Source organism: Coturnix japonica, chromosome 15 (assembly GCF_001577835.2).
Source record: "Coturnix japonica isolate 7356 chromosome 15, Coturnix japonica 2.1, whole genome shotgun sequence".
Classification (NCBI taxonomy): domain Eukaryota; kingdom Metazoa; phylum Chordata; class Aves; order Galliformes; family Phasianidae; genus Coturnix; species Coturnix japonica.
The window spans coordinates 3,267,009-3,289,196 of record NC_029530.1 but is presented as its reverse complement, the minus strand read 5'-3'; the positions used below and the strand labels follow the sequence as shown (position 1 = coordinate 3,289,196).

At 39.4% G+C, this 22,188-nt stretch overlaps 1 protein-coding gene and 1 long non-coding RNA gene across 4 annotated transcripts in view; one reads left to right on the top strand and one right to left on the bottom strand.

Moving 5' to 3' along the window:
• Positions 1 to 22,188, top strand: part of TMEM132C (transmembrane protein 132C) — a 155,837-nt gene that overhangs the window by 61,253 nt on the left and 72,396 nt on the right. For all 3 annotated transcript variants that reach the window (XM_015878410.2, XM_015878411.2, XM_015878412.2), the window contains one exon: positions 20,968 to 21,114. In XM_015878410.2, coding sequence (XP_015733896.1) covers positions 20,968 to 21,114 — 147 coding nt within the window. The remainder of the gene's footprint in view (positions 1 to 20,967; positions 21,115 to 22,188) is intronic.
• LOC107321473 lies at positions 1,804 to 17,700 on the bottom strand. The gene is made up of 4 exons (XR_004309035.1): positions 17,517 to 17,700; positions 17,335 to 17,424; positions 8,814 to 8,952; positions 1,804 to 2,696 (listed from the first exon to the last, which is right to left on the bottom strand). It is a non-coding gene; the product is annotated as an uncharacterized LOC107321473 (long non-coding RNA).

Below are 22,188 nucleotides of genomic sequence, written 5' to 3'. Positions count from 1 at the left end.
CCCCAAACATCTGGGAAATCCATACCTTTCCACTTCCTGCCAAAGAAGTGGAAAGTGTTGCTATTGAAGGCATTCATACCATTTTTGTAACATTTAAGTACATGAAATATGACTTCTGATCGAAGAAATTGCTGTTGTATATATTAAGGAATGGCATCGTGCAGTTAGGTATGTAGAGGAATTGTCCTGAACTTATGTAAGATACTGATTATTTCATGCTTAAAAGTAAATGACCTGTTACTTTCATAATGTTACATCAGCATGTTCTGATGGGAAATCTCTAAGGAGTTTCCCCTGTGATTCTTCAGACTAGTGCATTTTTATGTATTTATATTTTATCTTTTCCGTGGGTTTTCTTGTTGAATGTGGAACAAGTTTCTGTTGTCTTACTGGTAGTGCTTGAGCCAGTAATACCATCCCATAATCATATTACCAAACTGGCACAAATGAAAAACGTAATGCCAGCTTTTGGATGAGAGTCATGAGATGAAGATAAAGCACTTCCTGGCTTCCTAGGGCTTTTATTTCTTTTCAAGGGAAAAAAAAATATATAAATAAAAAAAAATGCTTTTATCAGCTTTGAAGGTCATATAGCAAAGCAGAGGTTAATCAGTTTTACTTTAATTTTGGATCCAGTACCTAAAATTCCCCATTGAAGGGCTGGAGAATGCAGCATAAGCAAACTGTTCTGTCTGTCTATGGTTGTTAGCACTGGAACACAAGTCAAGGAATAGTGCTTTTATCTGGCTCTGTGTATCTTTATGCAGACAGGAAGCCCTTTTTCCCCCTCTGTTTCGTTACACTTTATTATCTACTTTTTTGTGATTAACTTTCTCTCCAATTTCATCATATTTTGACAGTTCTGCTGATTTGAGATAGCTGTAGATATCACTGTTTCTTGGTTAGTTCAGAGTTATCCTGGTTTCATACAGTAAATATTCTGGCACAGCTCTAGTGCTCCACATACCAGGGAGTACTGAAATCTGTGTAAGAGTGAAGCTCCGTAGCTCTTCTGGGACTCCAGAGCTGGAACTCTGGTATACCAGGTGATGAACAAGAGCAGAACTAACATTAGAAGCAGGGCTGTATCACTGGGAGCATTTTGTATATGGCACCTGGAGCAGCACTGAAACTGTTTTGTCCTTTGTGACTTTGTACTTCCCACAGCCATAAATAATTTACACTGAAAGGAGGACTAAAAACATTAGAAGCTCTTGCCTGGTGTTGCATGTTTGTTGTTTTTTTTTTTCAGTAATAGTATTTAGACTCCCCTTAGAAAATAATTAACGAATGTTTATCAATACCTTAATGTCTTCTGTTACGTGAAAAATATTACTTGCACCTTCATAGAGCCTTGGGTCCCAGAAAGGCTTTTTACACTGAAAGATGGGCTGAATCCTGAAGAACCTGCTGTAATTTATGCCTTGTCCTGACAGTAAAGAATGATTTATGGACAAATCAGGAAAAGGAGTTTGAGAAGGTTAGAAACTGGAGTGGTTCAGACAGTAAAGGTGTTTGTGCTCCTATGTTTCCTTTTTTGTTCTCATTTTTAAAGTCTTTAAGCAAGTTCAGGCTTTCAAGAAAAAAGTTCTAACCATGATTTGTTTTGAAGATTCTCCTTAAAGACAACAAAAAGCCCACACTGTTTTGCATAGCAATTCTTGTTAATTCTTGCCTCAGAGACTTGAAGTGGTGAAAGTACAATGCACTGCTAACAGATTTCTGATTTTATATACATCGTATCTTGTTAAAACACTGAACTCAGAGAAGGAAGAAAAGCTCAATATAGAAACTACACAGGATTCTTATTGTTCTGAGAGATGAGCTGGTAACAAAAGAAGACAGCACAAGGACTATTGATTATGCTATAATACCCTGTTGATATGAAGCATAAAAGAGCCCCAAACCACTGAAATTCTGTTTCTATTGTGCATATCGAGTGAATTTTTGTACTGCAAAATTCCCCTCTTGCTCCAAACCTGCCATAATCAGCTCTGCCCATTGACTGGAGTAACTTTTCATTTATGCTTTTACACCTGGGCAAAGTGGGTGTGAAATGAACTGTGATCGAGAGAATAGCACTCTATATTCACTTAGGCATTTTGAATTACAAAGAATGACTACTACTCCTGTAGTGCAAGATCATGTCTTGGGATTATTAGTTTTTGTTACTTATCAGGATGATACAGCAATGAGGTGGGGGAACATCTTTCTCCCTCTGCTTTCTCATTTTGAATTTCAGATGCCTTCCCCCACCTTTACAGCAGCAGTATATCATATTTACAACACGCAGCATTTCAAGGTTAGATGGCAAAGTGTTGAGTCAAAAAAAAAAAAAAAAAAATTACTTTTCCAGGGATACTCAAATATTTCAGCTCATGTTTGGAAGACAGCGTTGATGTGCTACTGGTTGATTTCATTTCAGAAATGGACAACACAATGATTCATCTAGACAGAGTCAAAAAGCTGATCTCAACCTCAGTGCTCTCTTTTTGAACATAGTCTACGATCAGATGTCTTGTGTGTTAGTAAGGCATTTATTATATACAGTGCTACTTCTGGAGTTTTTCAAGTTCTTCAAACCTGTATGGCACAATATTTCAAACAAATGTTGGCAAGCTGAGTCCTCATCAGGAATTCATGTGTTCATGTCACCAAACTTTTCTGATTCATCTTCTTTGCTGCCTTCATTCCTCCTGTAGGAATTAAAACAAGAGACCGGGAGAAATGACAAAGTGAAATTAATTCCGGAGAATAGTGAAAATCAGTTTTTTGGACTGGGGAAGAGGAAAAGGAGGCAGAGATGCCGTAGAGTTTCAGTTCTTGGAGCTTTTCAAAACTTGAAAGTACTGACATTGCTTTGAACATGAGACTCTACTTGATGTATCCCAGGATCCATTAACCTGCATCGTTCTGTGATAGTACAGAAAGAGTAAGAATAATAAAAAGGAGGTCTGGTGAAGGTCAAAGGGGAATGTGAGTATTGATGTACAAAATCAATAAGAGAGAGTAAAACAAACTATAACAGAGTACGGATCCACCGTGGTACCATCTATCCTAATGTATTATACTGTCCTTTTCTCAGATTAGTGTAAAAAATAAGTTTAAAAGCAACAAAACAAACAACAAGAACTCCCACCAAAGTAAGTCATAATGAGAATCACCAGTGACTTTTGCAAATAATTCTGATCCGCCCCCTTTGGTGCGATGGCTGTTGGCTACCACATTTCAGTCTTGTATATTTTTTCCTGTTAATACTTGTCAGTAGAATTTTAAGGTACCTATAAAGATTTAATGATCTCAGTATCTTTTCTCTGCTTCTTTCTGATTTGAAGCAGTCCTGTCTAAAAGCTGATGTTTCCAGCTCATAAAAGCTTCTTTGTAACAAAAAGTGGCACTTTTACCCCTTTGAAGCCCCCTGGGCTTATTATAGTGGTCCTACAATATCCAGAATAGTACTAAGCACAGGAATTCTGGTTCCCAGGATAATTCTAAGAGTAAGCTTGTGAGTTTAGGCTGCATCTCTGGTGCAGAGTTAATTGCAGAGCTATGACCACATCAGCAGCTTATTCTAGAGCAGAGGCAGTATCCTTGGTGAGTCTGCACCTGCATCAGTTATACATTCACGCTTATTCCTTATGCTGGCAATGGTGCCTACCCATAATACTCAGTGTAGATCATTTTTGATCCCCATTCACTAGTCAGCAAGGGATATTATTGAAGTCTCATAAAAATAAGTGCACACCTTGACACCTAATTTACAGCATGCCGATCATTTTGCAGAGAGCAACTGTCTTGCTTCACTATCACTTGTGGCTTGGCCAAAGAGTGTAATTTTAGATTGTGCTACTCTTTATGACCTAAGTTTGATTTAAGCTGTTATAATTTATGCATTTGTTTCATTTCTTTGAAACATTGATTACAAGGTTTGGCGATTCTAATTATCTTTTTGGCTTTAACATTTTCCTGCAGTAATTTCAGAAAATTCAAAGTAGGCATAAACAAGTAAATGTGACAACTGTATTATAGCAAATAAATGTGCTGTAAAAGCCCCATTTTATATATATTTTTTTATTCCTACAGTATTGATATTCTTTCCCAGTGAGGGAAGTTTTATCACACAATATTTATTGCTATTGTTTGAATGTAAATATTTGTTGTTCTTGTTTCTGGTCCTATTTATATATTCACGTATCAAGGCAAGGCATCTATCAGATAAAGGCACAGAAAACCTGCCCTGATTCTGTTATGATTAAGACAAGATGAAGCTAAATAATGCATTGTTAATAACAGAGGAAAAACTCTGATGACTAAGAAGGTATTCAGAAGGAGATTCATACTTTCAGTGTGAAAACAATATCCTAAATCTCCCAAAGCTAGGAATTTTTTCATATATAAGCTATTAAAAAAGGCCTGTAAAACTACTTTTCAGGTGCTAATAGCTTCCATGAATACAGTAGAATTCAGATCAGGCTGGACAGCTATGCAAGCTGTGATGATTACTTCCAAATTTTTGCCAGGAAATTTCATAGCGGCTTTCATTTAAAAATTGCATTTATTCTTGTAAGACTTAGCAGGGCACCTACATGGTATTAAAAACTATGGTCATGCCACTTTTACTTGGACAACACACCAGTGTATTAGAAGGTTAAAAGTCTCGGTTTTATAGTGAGTAAATAGAAGAGAAAGGACTAGACTACATCATCCGTAGTCCCTAACTCCAGCTACCAAATGTATGGCTTTCCTGACCTGTTCCATCAAAGATAAGCACTCTTGAACTATAAACATGCCAAGCTCTGTTTTCACTGCAGTACTCAGACCTGTTTGTATGAGTGCCCTACCTTCCTTGCAGAAAGCTCTGGAAATGTCATAGATCGAGACAGTAGATGTCTCCTTGAACCTAGATAAAGTTGTCAGTCTAGAGCTTATTTTTTAGTGTTTAATTCTAGAATTTTAAAGGGGTGGAAGGCAGTTTTCCTATTCAAAAATATTTCTTGTAAAAATATATAGCTAGCAAGATTTTTTATCTCTCGAAGTTTACACTGGCTACTCAGCAACCAACGCAGAGCTCATCAATATCCTATCTACCTACAGAACAGTGTTCTAAATTATCCCATCTTAAAAATGATTTCTTTTTTTCATCAGTTGAAGGAACTTTATACACCTCGTAATAGTCCTTGAAGCAGTTACCTTTGCACAATTACACTGGATTGTTATAAATTTTCCATATTGTTTTTATTGCCTTTGTGAAGTAATTTGGGATTTTATATCCATGCTTAGGGTCTGGTTCTCTTGACAGCTGCTTACTTACATCTCCCGGGAACTCTAATGAGAGGCAGGCGTTTGTCTTGTTTGAAGGAAAGGCCTCCTTATACTCATGTTGCTTTTATTTTTTCTTTTGTAATAGTCCACGAGGTTACAGGAGAGAAGTAGGACAGCCTCATTCCATTCCTAGCTGTCTTTTTCCTTCACAGCACAATTGCATCTTTCCTTGACATCTTCAGTGAATTACAAATTAGTGAGCCTAGTTTGTACTTGCATTTTGGATCTTAAAACTGTCTCCTAACCTTCCACCAATCTGAGATAATGACAAGAAGCCCCTACTCCAATTAGGAGATTAGACTTATATTTCATCTCTTCTAGTTGGGAGGGAAGGTTGCTGTTTTTAGAGGTTTCTGTATTACTGCTCTCTTTGCTATTCTACTCACAGTCAGGCATTGAGCAGCCATTTAGGAGATTTAATTGTGTTTCTGGTAAAAGTTCATTCTTTATTATTTTTCATGCATCCCAGTACATGCAGGTTTTGTCCATACACAGAGACAGATGTTTTTGTATCAGACTTAGCACGTACTGTGCAGGTGACTTGTCTATATGTAGCAAATCCAAAGCATTCTGGACTTTTCACTGTTGGCAGGTAAAAGATCATAGGAAGCAGTGATTCAATTTGCAGCTCTCCAGCAGATGTGGGTAAGTTAGACAAAGCATTTCATCTCTGGGCATGCCGCAGTGTTGTCTGCCTTGTGGATTTGTCACCTTGACATCCAGGTAGGAATTTCTCCTCCTGCCAGTTTGTCTCTTGATTTGGTTATGACTGGTGCCTCTGGATGCTTAATGCTATGGAAGAAAAACCCCACCTATCTGACCTGCAAACAACAGTGATGGAGCTGATACATAGACAAGTCCTGTAGTTATACAAGTGGCCTGTGGTAGAGCTCCGTTTGATATACAAGTCTCATGAGAGCTGGTTCTGTGGCTTAACCCTACTGTTATTTCTCTCCTAAATGCTTCTGATATTACAGCAGTTGTAAGAAATCTAATTAGCTAATGCTTGTACTCTGTGTTCAGTTCCTTAGATAAAAGTCAGTCTACATGCTTGCAGAAAGTGTGGAGAAATACAGCCAGTAAACTTGCTTGTGCAGCAGGGCACTTTGAGATTAACAGCTTGCGATGATGGGGTGACTCCCAGTTTTATATGCCTTTGCTAATTAGAAGGAGTAAATAGCTGCTATTTAATGTGGACAGATAATTTTTTTTCTTCTCTTGTTCGTGGGTTCTCTGGGTCACTGACCTTGCCAGGAACTGCTTCTAAGTTACTTCTATCTAAAAAGTAGTAAGCAGTAAACCTAGTGCCGTGCAAAACTGGCTTTGAGTATCAAATTGAAAAAGCAAGCTGAAAAATCCATTATAACAATGAAAAGGTAGGAAAAATGTGACACTTAGTTTTCACTCCTGTGCATTTGAGTTCAAATCCTGTCTCAGCACAAAAGTAAGCAATGTTTCATTGCTCAGTGTCACAGAGCTCATGCATTCCCTGTGCTGTATGCTCAATTGTAACACTTCCTCCTATAAATGCAAAAATTCATTAAGAAATGAGATGGAAAATGCAAAGCTTCTGTGCTTCTTAAATCCCCAAATCCTATTTTGAAGACTTGAATGGTGAATAGGCTTCCAGCTGGTGGTCTGTAAGGGACTGAATTTCATTCCAGGTGAGGTAAAGGCTCATCAGAAAGAGACAAGGCTTATTTTAAGGCAATCTCTGTACCATTAATTAAGGTTATTCCATCCTGAAATGGGGAGTGGACACTCCTGCACAATTTCTAAGCCTTTTTTGAAAGCATCACATCATTCAGCTATGTTTACAAAATATTTCATATTGACATGCTAAAAAAATGGCATCTCCACCTTGTAAAAGTTGCTTTGGTTGTCATGAAGGACTGATGGTTTCACAAATTGAATAACTTGGAGAATATGAGAGAAAATGACCGTGTCAATATCAATTGTTACAACGGGGGAAAAAAAAAAAACAAAACTGATAGAGATATCAGGAAGCTCAGCTTTCATTATTTGTTTGTCTGGGATTGCACAGTTGGATTGGGAAATGCCTCTGACCTAGAATCCTTCATCTGCTTGGAAGGCTGTGGAGTACGATGGAAGGAAACTGCTAAGTTTTATCAGTAATACCTCATCCAGGCATTTAATATCTGAAGTGGAGTGATTTTGATTTAGCTTTCTTTTGTTTCTTGCTCTTAGACTTTTGCTTGGAGACTCCAATAAATAATAGATATTTCCTGTTGTGAATGGACAGAATCCCAACTCAAATGTACAAACCAGTCTTTGATAACATTCGATCGTATGGTGTGCAATACAATATGTGAGAGGAAGTCAAGTCTTATGCCTTCTGCTGCTTTGTTTCCCACGCAGTCAGTTTATGACCCTTGGGGAGTCTTTCAGCCCTCCTGAGCTGCCGACCCTCTGCAAAACAGTGCTTGTGTGCTGAGGGTCGTAAACAAAAATGCTTTTTCTGCCTGTGAGTGCTACACCTTTGATAATCATCTATAAATAATATTAACATATACCATATTTGAAGTAGAACACCAGGAATGAAAAATCAGCATCAGCTCCAAGGATCACACATACTCCATTCCCCCTCCTTTTTATTTATATGCACTGGATTTGTCAAGGACCTTCAGGTAAGACAGAGAGAAATGCTGGAGTGCACAAATGCCTCTTAAGATGCCTTCTAGTTCTCTGCTTTCATTTGCTGCATTCCACTGAATAGAAAAAAAAATGAGATGTCTATGGACATTTTATGTGCTGTATGCTCTTGATTTTTCTTTGTTTGGTGCCATTTATACAATCACAAAGCATTTTATGAGAATATGGCAATCTTACATCAGAGTAATGGGCATTCTATTTCTCTGTCTCTGCAGACATTGTTGAAAACCTGAAGTGTAAAATCAGATTCATTACCTAAATTCTCAGAAGGGAGCAGGACATTAATCGCAACGTGGCTTATTAAATTTTGTTGTTCATTGTCTCCTCCATTTAATAAATTATACTTCTACTTCAGATTCAGAACAGCCACATGTGCCTTTTAACACAGTGATACATATGATGGAAACTGGGGTTTGTGCAAACCATTTTTGTGCTGCCAAATGATTTACAGAGTAGATTTTTTTTTGTATTAATACTGAACAGGGCATGCTTGCTCATATTAACTATTGTGCATAGGCTGCCACATATGTATGGTTTAAATACAACTTTTGATGCTTAGTGGTATATAGGCATTGTCCCTCAGTTCCTTGCTAGATATTGCTCAAGGAATATCATGCAGACACACTGAGTACGTCAGGTGCTTTATGTAGCCCCTCCTCATCTCCTGGGGGTGCCAACTCCCTGTCCTTTCTGCTTATCTTGGAGCAGAGGATTTGTGTGACTCTGGTTGTCTCTGCTCAGTACACTTTTGTGCAGCCTTTCAGACCTTGAAGACTGAAAAGTTGTATCAGTGCAATGCTGAACCAGAAATAACTCACCGTCCCGAGTGTTAGGGCAAATCTGTGCACATCCACTGCAATTCTTACATAACTCAGGCACTGCTTGGGGCTGTGCTACCATTTACTTGTGTTGTGCTGTGTGCCCAGATCTTGTCTATGCGCTGCTGGCACGGCTTGGCTGCAAGACAGAAATGCACTGCGTGAAATGTAGTTCCATCAACACATGCAAACAATGCTCTGAGTTTCTTTCCTTGCCTGCTCTCTTCAGATTGTTGTTTCTACTCCATCTCATTAGCCAAAATATGAATTATTAGCCATTGGACTTGAGAGAAATAATTCCCCTTATGTTTATTTCATATCATAGTTATTGTGCAGTGAAAACCAAAGCTGGAAAGGTATACATTTTAATTCTATTTGATTTGGGGGGGGGAAGGGGGAGAGGCACTGTGTAGGGTCAGTAGATCACTGTTAGTGACTGAAGGGCTGAAATAAGAGATGGTAACAAGTGCTGCAGTTCCAAGTGGTTTGATGTATGAAACTGTTGGTTGGAAAACTTTCCTGCAGTGTCTCAAAGACTCCTGGTTCTCTCTCTCCTTAGATTCATTCAAACGGTTGTAGTTTGAACAGCTGAGATTACAATATTACATAAACATCTGTGATTTTTGGGTGCTTCTGTTCTTGGCCACCCTCTGTGAAACACTTGACAGAAACATGTGCACTCATGCCATGATTTCAATTCTATTAGAAAAACAGCAATATCAGAAGAAAATCTCTCACCCAAGTCATATTCCATATGTTATTTCTCAGTGCTTTATTTTCAGGCCTGTGAGAGACAAATGCACTTATTCCATTAATAAAGCCTGTGACTTAAAGTGCAGTTCTACCCGGGAAAAAATAGAAATGAGAAGTTTTAAGTTCATTTTCCATCAATAGCTTCTACATTAAATTTATTCAGCTTACAAATGAAAAGGTGGTGTTATTTTTCTAGCTGTGTGCCTGTATGTCTCAGCCTTGCCTGTGAAAGCAGCTTTTCATTCTCATATGGAAACCACAGTGAGAGGGCAGAGATCAGCACGTATGTTTCTGTCCACTTCTGTAAGGTGAATTCTTATTTTAGGCAAAGTTCACCATGTTTACTGCTGCTATGAAGTTCCATTTAATGTGTATATAGAGGGCAATCAAAATTCTAATGATGGGAACATACTATGAGTACTCTGTTATGGGAACAAAAGCACTGCTTCCTTGCTTTCCTCCCCTCATTAAACTTCATTTGTAAAAGTTCAAATACAAATGTGTAGTACAGCGATTTTGTTCTTTTAAACCCCTCTCCCACACTGTAATGATTTCCTAACCTCCCAGTTCTCAGCTCTCTGCCTTATCAGTAGAAAATAAATCTCCCCCTACCATTCACCCGATGGATTTATTGCCTTTGTGAACATCGCATTACCCTTGGTATTACTGCAGCACAGCTCTCAGTCCTTATTTTTACCAGAAGCTTTAGACAAATGGCATTAGCTGATAGGGAATCCAACATGCACTGTGGAAAATGTATTCATCCTGGGGCCTTAAGCTTTGTGAATAGCAGAGGTATAAATAAAAAATAAAAGAAATAGGTCACTGGTCTTCCAAATGCTACCCTTGTAAACGGGGCTGGGAAATTCTAGCCTGAGGGGATTCACAAAAAGATACAAAATAAGCATCTATTTTCCAAGAAATACCGAAACGGTGAAGACTTTTCAGGGATCAGTGTTTTATTTTTGGTGGACAAAAGTGTAGAAATGGGTGCCGGGGGTGCTGGTTTTTGTTTCTGGGTCAGTGGCACCAAAATCTTTTGAACAAATAATAGTTTAATAGGATTAGGAGGGAAAAGATTTTTAAAAATTAGTGAAATTGGATTCAGAGAGCAGGTTGATAGTGACAGATAACATTAGATGGTAACTAAAAGCACTTTTTAGCGCTCTAGTTCAGCTGGCTGGTGAAGAAAAGAGTCCTTCAGTCCTCATTCAGGCAGAATTTATTTGGGTCAATGCAAAGCTTGCTGATAGCAAGGACTGCAGGATCAGGCCCTTGCCAGCCAGCATTTGGAATATGGGTAAGCACTTCCCAGCCAGCACAGAGCATGCAAAGCTTTGCAAGAACAAAACAAGAGGCATTGATTTGCCTGGAGGAGGAAGGGCCATGTTCTCATCCTTTGAGAATCTTTTCCTGGTGACCTGGCTCTCAGCAGGGTGTCTGGCACAGGTAATCCAGTTGCTTTGCTCCAGCTGTGATGGAGCTTATAGACCAAGGGTTTCTCACCTATTTCTAAAAGTACTTTGTAGAATAAGACACAGAGTAGAGCATCGATACAAACCCATGCTAGTTTTCTGTCTACTTTGACCCCCCAGAAAAGAATGTGCACCAGCTTCAACAGTCCAGTGTATCTGAAAGGTATGAATCAGGTGCCTCCAAATTAGAGGGAAGTGGAGGAAGGATGTGTAATGCTATATATGTGTTCTTTTTGTCCAGCAGTTGCTGTCTGAGCCATTGTAATGCACTTCCGATATTTCCAACCTTTTTCCCACAACTCTTATGTCCAGAGATGGCTTTAACTATAAACTGAGGTTCCATAAAAGACTGGAGAACTTAGAGGGCATGAAATGAGGTTCTGTAGCAGCACCTCATGTATGATTGCAGGAGGATGCCACATATGTGTATTTATGTTTGAATGCATTCTCTTATTTACTGAAAGTTTTGTTTTGGATGTGATTAGTGTGTTAACAGACAGTATTGGGAGTAGCTACTTCAGCATTTTCAGAAAGCAAATCCTTTGTTGCTGCTGGAGCCTGTGCAACCCTAAATCAGGTGCCTGTGTTTTGCCCTGTCATATGCTATTTAGGTCTAGTGCTTTTCTGCTGCATCAAGCTGAAACAAAATGATTTTCATCCCTGCAGTTAGTAGCTGGCTGCAGTTGGATAAATTGAAATGACTTTCGGGAAGAGTCATGGAAGGGGAGAAAAAGAATCCCCAGGAGATGAGAAAGGGAATGTAATTTATGCTGATTTGTAATCCTTACACAAAAAAGGAATAAACAGAAAGTGTTATAAATATGTTGTTCCATTTCATCTTGTGGGTATTTTCTTTTTCTTTTTTCTTTTTTCTTTTTTTTGATGTATCATGACCTCAATGTCTGCCTCCAGGAGCTGTTGTCCCCACATTTCACCAACAGCTGGTTTTCTTTTGATACATCCCAGGATCTTCCCATTGATTCCTACAATATGTCACAGGAGATCAGCAGTTTGTCAACCTCTCAGTCTTCACTGTTTATTATGGCTTCAAAAGTCCACAGTTGTCCTCGAATGCAGGTTAACCCTCAAAGCAAAATTAGGTCTTTAAAATGGCTGATGGCAGCCCAAGGGAAATGTTGCCCTTGGGCATGTCAGACAATGTTTGTTGAGATGATATTGATGACCTAAATGGGCCCAGTGAATCAAAGGTGTAAAACCTCTGCTCCTGTAGCTGTGTAGCAATGAACAAAAGGCTCATGGTTGCTAGCACACCGACCTCTGCTTGCTCATTCCTAAGGCAATCCTATCTCTACGAAAAGCCTTCTCAGCCTTTTGAAAAGGGCAAACAGTGCCTTGTTCTAAAAAGCGTCAAGTCATGCTTTTATTTTGACTGTATTATTTGTATCTTTTGTTTCTCGCTGGTGAGTTTCTATAGGAAAAACCCTTTCTTTGATAATCTGCAATTAGTATTAAGTGATGACTTTGTGTACAGCCCTCTGTGATCACATAGCACAGGGATGTTCTGCAGCAGTAATTGCTGTTGCAGTTATTTAAGCCTGAAATAAAACAAATTGAACACATACAAAAGGGAAGTGGAAAAAGTCTTCCAAATGAATCTGGCAGTTTCAGTGAATGGGCCTTAAGTTCATGCTTATTGAAAATAACTGTACTTCTGGAGAACAGGATAAAATAACACCTCTACAATTATATGACACAATTGCAAACTGAATCCAAACAAATGAGCTGAATCTCTAGGGCTGGATTTGGGGTTACCTGTCAGTGCAGCTAAAGAAAAGCAGGGACGAGAAGGGTGGAAGTTCACTGTAACAGGGTGGTGACTGGGCACTGTGAACATAGTGAGAGAAGCAGAAAAGGAGCATTACAGGGAGAGCTGCAGAGGATTGCAAAGCCAAGAAAAAGAAAATTAGGAAGCATGGGGAGGAGAAGATAGAATCTTTGTGTACAAAATACTGTGTGTGTACATACGTACAAGCATATACACCCACATACAAGGTACAACGCACCAGGTTTTGAAGCATCTCTTTATGATAAGAAAAATATGTCAGCCTCTCCACTCAGTCACTCTGAAAGAAAAACAGGAATATGGGCTTATACTACGCAAGAATCTGCAGGAGGAGAGGAGTGGTTTTCTACCTTACTTGAACTCCCTAAGCCACATCTCATTTGTAATTTACTAACATTGTTTTCTCACTCCAGAGCCACGAGTCTCCATTGCGTGCCCTTCCTGCTGGCAGTGCCCACTGGCTCTGGCACCTGCTGATGGCCCTGTGCAAACCCATGTATACTGTGGGAATCTGAGCCAATGCAGCAGTATGTGTGCTTGCTTTTGTAAGGATTTGCTGCTCTCAAGGGCTTCAGACCTGTATCTAAATACACAAACTACCTGCAACTGCCTCAGGAAGCAAGATTCTGTGTTATTACTGGGTAAACTTAAAGCATGAAAGAACCTAATTTGGAGGCTGTAGATCACTGGCAGCTTTTACTAAAGGCTCAATTCAGACATAAAAGCTAGCAGTTCTGTCTGTTGTATCCCCCTAGACCATGTTTGTAGAATTACTATTGCACACTTAGCATACAGATTAGGAACAAGGTGTGCAAGAATAACAGCAGCATTAACATGCCTTACAGTGACTCTTGCAAGTATAAGGACTGCGATGAGCAAAGCAAAAATAGTACAAGTGATAAGATGGAAACCTGTTACCATAACTTCCATTTTTATCTACTTCTTTTATCTATTTTTTAGCAATCATTCCCCTTTGTTGATCATAGTTTGGGCATTCATCTGTGCCAAAAGGCTGTTTCTGGCTGGTTGGTGCTGGTCAGTACTTCAAAGAGCTGGGGAGGAGGCAAGACTAAATGGATGGAAGCACAAGTTATGATAGCACCTGCAGAGCCAGCAAAATCCTGCTGTGCAGGAAACCAGGGGAGTTATCTTCTCTAGGACAATGTTAAAATGTTCCATACTTAAGTCAACTTAAGCTGGACTGATTAGACTACAAAGTGTGCTGTATCATGGGGGTGAACCACCTGCTAACCAGCTTTTGGTTTTTTTTAAACATTTGAAAAAATACATAGCATATTACATTATATATGAAATACGTTTTTGGCTGAATAACTCCTTTCTTGGTGTTTTAAGGATGTCTGCCCCTTCCTCTTTCTGGCAGTCAATCTCAGAAATACTATATTTCTCTAAGAGAAAAGGAAACACAGTCCTCATGGCTGCATGGCTGATGGCAAAACTGCATCCATAGCAGCTGCTAAAGGGGGACTGCAGATGGGTTTAGAAACACAAAGGGACTGCAGAGGAAGATTACTTCCAAAAGTCACTTGGGGTCTGAGTAATAATCCTAATAACTACTGCAAACATAAGTATTTTCCTCAGCACTGCCATTGCTCTCCCAGATGGGAGAATGTCACAAATGTGCAGCTTAGAGATCTTCTTGTAATAAGGGAAACTGCGTGGAGCAGCAAATAAAATCTCAATGCATTTATTTATCCAAAAAGTGGTTCTGGTTTCTGAATAGATGTGTGAAGGCAGTGAGCTTGCATTAAGCACATGCAGCTGAATTTGCACTCTGAATTCACCTCGGTAGCTTTTTGTTTACTTAATGCCTATCTCTGTCTCTCTCTGCAAGCGTGTTTTGGTGTGAGAGCTGCTTAGTCCAACTCACTGTTCAGCAGAGCAGGGAAGCGTAGTTTCCAATGTTTGCTTATATAAGGAGTAATAACTCATTATAAATGAGTGTTCAGCTTTAATGAACTTTTCGGGAGCCTTACGTGGATGTGCTTATGCATAACTTCCTTCAGTTCCTCATGGGGGCCATGAAATGGATCTTTGACTTGCATCCATAAAAGAGCCTTTCCACTCATTCACTCCTTAAAGAAATGCAAAAGGGGAATGAGTCACAAGAAAACTGCAAACTCAGACTGCCCCCTCTTCAGTTAAGGTTAAGTGTCTGAAAAGCTTTCCACACTGAGTACAGCAGTTATTGTAACTGCTGCAAGACTTAGGTTGTCTCAGGAAGAGCTCCAATCACATTCCTCATCAGCCTCATTTTGCTGCTAATTCTGTGAGTAACAAATGAGGTGTAATGTAAAGGAGGTTCAAAGAGCAGTCTTGGCTCTATCTGTGTAGAGATTTCTACCTGCTGTTCTGCTGAATAACAGTTATATGGTAAACTCTTGGGAGAGGAAGATCTTTCTACTCCATCCTTGAACAGTGCTTAATGTCACAACGGGATCTTCAAACTTCCTAATGGAAAAGGATTTTTATACTTTGGGATGCCAGTGTAAAACACTGCAAAAATATAAGAACTATAAGCTATCCAAGGCAGGGGACAAGTACAGCTTCTTGTAGAAGTTCCCTATGCTTAGAGCTCCCATGAGTTGCCTCAAGTTTAAATACTCAGCAGGTGGATATGAGAACAAATCAGAGATTCCAAAGTTGAGATGTGTCTGTTTCTGTGAAGCAGGATGAGCTCAGGTGTGCAAGTTAAACACAGTAGCAACCCCATTGTAGCTTCTGTGAGCATTAGGAGCCTACAACATTTATCTTTGTTGAAAGGCAGCGTAAACAGGCTATAAATTCAGGCTGGGCTCCCTCTCAGCTTGGAAGACAAATCCAGATTCTCTGTGTTGTGTAGTTCTCTCTTGTTTTTATTTATATGTATTTTCCTCCTGCCTTTATTTAGCTTGTCCATCAACATTCGGAGCTGAAGAAAGCAGCATAGCCTCAAGATGTATGAGAACATTAAATGTCCAACTCTTACACTTCACAAGTAGTACCCGAGTTCTACAGATAATGTTTCTTTCTCCTTATCTTTTTAAACAAACAATGGACTACCTGAGACTTTAAGAGGACTAGGGATGATAATGAAGAGTTAACCACAGAAATCGACCACAACTAAAAACTCCATTACTTGAATATCCCAAAGCACATCTAATTTGTTTTTTTTGGGGGGAAAAAAAAAAGAAGTACAGCTGACAGCATCCACATCATCCCTTGCAGCTGAGCTCTTCAAAGCTCCCTAAGGGATCTGAAGCACCTATTTCCATTGAAATAAAAGATAGCTGATTTTCCTTGTGTCTCAGGGAATTTCAGTTATGTAAGAAGCACTATAAAAGAACAGCCTCTGAGCAATTTCAAATCCCAGGATTCCTCACTGGCGGTGGAAGGAATTTATATAATTTTGATGGACAGTGAAGTACCAAAATATGCAGTTTTGGGGGGAGCTGAATTTAGTGCAATTCAGCTGACAGAGGAAGTTTCAGAAATACTGAAATCTGCCTCAGCTGCTCACAGAATTAAAGCTATATTCAAGGAGCTTAGGCAATCTGGTTTAGAGGTTCTTAAGGATTTGATTACTGCATTTTCATAGGGAAATATTTCAATGTGTTTTTTTTTTTTTTGGTGTATTTTTTTGTTTGTTTGTTTGTTTTTGTTTTGACATGGCATTTTTGTTTCAAAGTTTTTTCAAATAGGCCAACATTCAAAAAAGTGACAAGAAAACGTGAAGGGACCTGAACTGAGGACTAAATACCTCAAATCTTGACAATTTCAAACGTGTTTATCCTTTTTTTTTTTTTTTTTTTCATAGATTATTTCTTGAGGGCTTTATCTGGAGAATGCCTAAAGAAAAATAAATGCTCTGAGGATCAAGATCTTCCATTCTACTAATAATTATCCCATATTGTAAATCTAACAATCAAAACAACCTAAATTGTTCAGTGGATGACCCTTCAGTCTACTAAGTGGGAACCAAGCCTGAAATACCACTATTAGCACAATGTATTACCTACTAAATTTAGTACCTAAATTCCCGGATGTGATGAAGCTCTCTTTTGCTGATTGCCTGTGTATTTGGCTTGTAAATGAAAACTTCTAAAGCAAAGAGGTGGTCACACGAAGCACAGGTGGAAATCCTCTTACTAGGGTAGGATGGAGGCAATTAAGGCTCCTGAGGCTGGTGCAGAGTCATGCAGGAAGCCTGGAACTGACATCTGATCCCCCTTATTCCCTAAGCAGGGCTGTAACCACTTAATCACACTTACTATGCCCATGTACTTTGCAAATTAAAGGAGCATATTTGAAAGGTCGACACAGCTAACTAGGTCATAGCCTTCTGTTCTGCTTGTGGCTTCTCAGCTAGGGCCAGCAACAAGGCTTTTAATGAATATTATTTTGCAAGACACATGTCTGTCCAGTTCATTCAGAGCTGTGATGAGATGTAGCAAATCATTTCACATGGAAAGATGAAAGGAAAAAGACTTACTTAATAAAACAAATCTTGCTTAATTGCTGTGGTTAGTCTCCTGCCTGGTTTTATGGGTTCCCGCAGCTGGCTTTAATCTCCTGATTTACACTGGGAACAAAGAAGGAAAGGAGTGAAGTTAAATCATGGCAGGAAGGAGCTGAAATTTTTCTTGGCAAAACCCAGGCAGGTTAGGGACTTACTGTTGAGCACAGCCCAGAAACCGGCCAGCAGGAGAGGCTCCTTGCATTTCAGGAGATAGGATAAAACCACTTCTCAACCTCCAGTCTCAAGGTCTTCTCCCTGCTTGGGCAGCTAGGGGAAGAACTGCAAGAAGCATTAAGGCTCCAGAGCAGGCTGACCAAAAGGGGTCAGTATTTGTTAAGTTGAAGCACCAATTTGAAAAATATAAATAGATGGGGATTTACATGTGGAAATGCAGAGGATTTAGCATCAGCAGCCTTCTTCCCCCTTGTGCAGCATGGTGTGGTGCAGCATGCCCATGCTTAGCTCTCATAAGCCCAGGTCTGCCTCACAGATGCCCCGATCCCCTATCCCCAGTTAGACCCAAACCTGCATCTGTCTTCAATATTTACATTGTGAATGTTTCCTAAAGAAAAGTCTTCCGGCACAGCAGCTTGGACAACAGATGTGAGCTGCAGACACTGTCTGTGCAGTGCAGTGGTCACTGATCTAAAACCAGGCTGCCCTCGGATCAAAGCACAGCATGCTGAGAATAGCATGGCATTTGTGAGGAGATGCAGAGCTAAGTATAACCCTGTGAAAAGAAACAGTCTAACAGGACCAGAAGGTTTAGTGTCTGGAAAACTATTCCAGATACTATGGATCTTACTGATCTTAGGAATTTAGTGTTGATTTAGCTTTTTATTCCCTAGGGCAGCCTTGTCTGCTCAAGCTGCTGTGTAAACTTTCTCTTAGAGTGCAGTTTGCCAACTGCTAACCCAGTGTAGGTGCCAGCTGCTGCTGAGGGCACAAGCCTGCTCCCCCTTTGCCTCACTAAGGTGCTAGCATCAATCTTCAGAAGATTAGCTTTCTGCTTGGCTCGCTGTGAGATCAGATAAGCAGCAATGGCTGTGCCAGGGGAGTGCAGAAACATGAAGCAAAGGCTCTGCTTTGCTGGTAGATCTCTTATCTGTATCACAGCACACCCAGACAGCACAACATCACTCAGGTCTGTGCTTTGAGGACGACTTCCTTTGCAATAACAGAGGTGATCATAGAAGCACAGAATGGTTTGGGTTGAAAAGGAACCCTACCTGGATGCAGTACTCCAGATGGGGCCTCACAAGGGCATAGTAGAAATGGACAATCACCTCCTTTTCTCGTGGTATCTTTAAGATACAGCTTGTTCTGCATGCCAGTAGAGTGTTATCACCTTCCCTTTGAGAGAATTAAAGAGAGAAATTTAAGTTACCCAGTCATTTTGAGACAAAGTTAAGGAAGAGATTTCCTGTGCTGTGAATTAACAGCCTTAGAAGTTGAAGCAAGAATGTCTTTTACTGCTCTGGCTTCCATGTGTTCATAAAGCTTCAGAATCCCATTCAGATGGAATCCTCTACAGTGTGGGATTGAAGTTGACCTGGTGTTCTGTTCTGTTCTTAATGATGGTCTTTCTTTTATCTTTCTATTGCAAGGTCTGCTTTCGTCAGAAGATCAAAAACTGTGCTTAACTTTTCATCAAATCCAAATAAATGAGCTGCTGCCCTTGAAGTTTTGTGCATGTGTAGATGCCTTGCTTAGCAAGATCTGGTTTTAGATCCAGAGGAAGGATAAGGGGACTTTGGTTACTAGTCAGCAGGCTTTGGACCTTGTGTTACTCAGTGCTACTCCTGCGGAGAGTACAGAACTTAGTGACACCCATGGAAAATTGAGTACTTATCAAGAATAAAGTTGGAGTGGGAGATTCTGACTCCACTTGAGTAGAAGTCCCAATGACAGCTTCTGGCTGTGCTGGCGTGTGGGTTGTAGAGATGTGCAAATGCCTCTCTGGGGATATAAGCAGACATGGCCAAGGGGAGATTTTCCAGGTGGAGTGGAGAACCATGCACTAAGAGAACCTGGAGCATTTCAGCTGTCTGTCATCTCCGTTTATTGTTGCTGTGTCTGCTTCACAACAGTGTTGGAGTATATATGCTGCATAGATTAGGTGGGTAAATACAGGAGTCCATCAAACAATTTGGCCTTCAGGTCGTCGGTCTCAGGGTTTATTGAGGTACTATAACTTACAAATTTTTTATGTACAAAGTTGGCACTATTGATTTTAGAAAAATTAATATTTAATCACAAGCATACAACAAGGTCAATGGATTTTTGTTAAGGAATTAAATAGACTTTTCCTTGCTAGCACTCAAACCCTAAGTAAATAAAAAATTAAGTGAAAACATTTGTAGCATATGGGTACGGATTGCATTTAAAAATGCATGGGGCTCAGTACTGTCTGACTTAATTCTGATTCATCCATTGACCTTGTTATATAAAACTTAATGTCCTTTTTAGAGGGAGAGTTGCAAATTGCGCTTCTGCATATTTATTTAGGAAGTTCAATCTTCTGGTTGTTCATACCCTAATTCCAGTGCTAAGTGCAATCACAACATTGATTTTTCTCACTAAACATAACCTACTTTACTCTGGTATGGAATTTTTTTTTTTAATGGGCTTTATATAATGGCATATGTGAAAACCACTCAACTTAATGCCCCTTATTGTAGTTAATTAACAAAATGGCATTGTAGCTGTGGTCTTTTGTCCTCTGGCAGTGTATTTTACTGCTAACCTTGACCATCCTAATTAATAGAAGCCCAGGTATTGACTATGTCAAGCTACATGATGGAAAGAGCAATTTACAGCTGCTGAGAAAGTTGTAATTCTGTTGAAAATCCAAACATGAAGAACTTCATTTTGACTGACGTTATACCATTTCAAAGCCCATCTCGAGCAGCTGAACAAAATCTTTAAATGATCAGTTTTTACTTGTCTTCATTTGCTAGACAACGGTAGTATCCTAAAATATGTCCACATGTCGTCTTGAACACACACTTTCCAAAGCATTTGGATGAATTTGCACAGATGTCAAGACTGGTGGTAATGTTTTCTTATTCATGACATGTTTATTTGTATATTGTTCATTTATTTGAACTGCATGCTGAAAAGCTTAATGGGGCTTAATGCTTTAATGAACCTTCAGTAACAGAATTGATTATCTCCTTACTTTTTCTGGCTTTATTTCTGCGTAATTCAATAGAAGGCACTAGAGATGCATCAAGTTTGCGCTAGTTTTGCTACAACAAGACTGTAATTTGTGACAGTCCATCCTTCCCCATGTTGCAAATGAGAGAATTAAGCACTCTGCTTTTATACTGAGGAAAATCAATGTTTTCTTTTTCAGTGCCTTAAATTATGTTTTGCCTCAGTGTCTGCAGGAAGACAAGTACTCTGTCTTAAATTATGACCGTGTTTTTAAAGTGTTTACTGTCTAAAGAAATGCATTCGTGTTGTCTTACATCAGTCCTCTGGTCCGATAGAATTTTGGCTTACCATTGATATATTGAGATTTCTGTGCTTCTGCTACATTAGGAAAATCACAGTCCTGAAGGTCTGTCTTATAAACGTTTTTACAATTTCTGTTTTGAACAGGGCAAAGGTGAAGAAAGGTGTAAATATTCTCAGTGCAAAGACAAGTGACCCCCAGCAATGGGATGTGAAACAAGAGGTGGGGAACGGTGGAAAGCATTCGACCACAACAGTTATTTGTCAAAGGATGGCACCAAGTTCAAGGAACAGGTATGAAACTCTATATTCCTGGCACTTTAAGCTCATTTATATCCATAATACCATTCACTTCTTGGAAGACATAGGGAACATAATTACTATTCATAGCTATTAAAACTATAGCCTGGAAATCTGGAGACACTTATGTTAACTACGGTACCATCTGCTGATCTATAACAGGACATCTCAATTTCCTGGTAATAAAATTAATCAGTTTAAATAAAAATAATATTATATATGTATACATATATATATATATATAGATTAGGCCTTGGTCTTAAGAGATGTGATCATTTTGATCTGAATATAGATTCCTTAATTTATAAGGTTTTTACTGAACATAATGTTTGGACTCATTTCTCTGGACATATCACAGCCTCTGCATATGGTTCATCAAGCAAACAGTTCTTGCCATTGTAACTTGCAGGCACTGGTACAAGATAATTTAAAGATTTAGTATATGGTGTCTTGTATATAAAGCAGCAAATCCCCTTTTGCAAAGCAGTACTTCTTCCAGAACTGGTAGGCCTTGCACTGGTAACTCTGGTACTGGCACTCTGCATTTCATATGGTAACTCTGTCATAGAAAGAGCCATGCACTCCAGTGAGCACTGGCATGAACTGGACTGCCAGTGTTTGCTTTTCTTTGTGATGGGTTTATGCTGAGACGTGGTTTGGCTGTTGCATGGCCATAAAAGTGGTGCTTTTTCAGTCAATCTGACTCTTCCATGACACATAGTGTCATGTGAAACCACTTACTGCTGGTTTCAGTGGAAATCATTTAGCTCTTGCTGCGTATGAATTCTTACAAATCTGCTGTACATTAGTCCACGCAGAGCAATTTTTTGGTACACATCTGAACAACGTTTCCCTAGCTCTGCACTTATTACTGGCCTCAAACCTGGGTTTATTGAATAGTGGCATAAAATCTTTACTGGTTGTTAGGTTAGTCATTGCTTTCCCATGCAGTGGGTATTTGTACCATCTTCAGGCATAGAAAACTGAACAGTTTTGAACATTTATATTCTGTTCCCAGTCAGAGTGCATGGGAAGCATTGGATTTCCATAAAGTGTGGAAATTTCCAT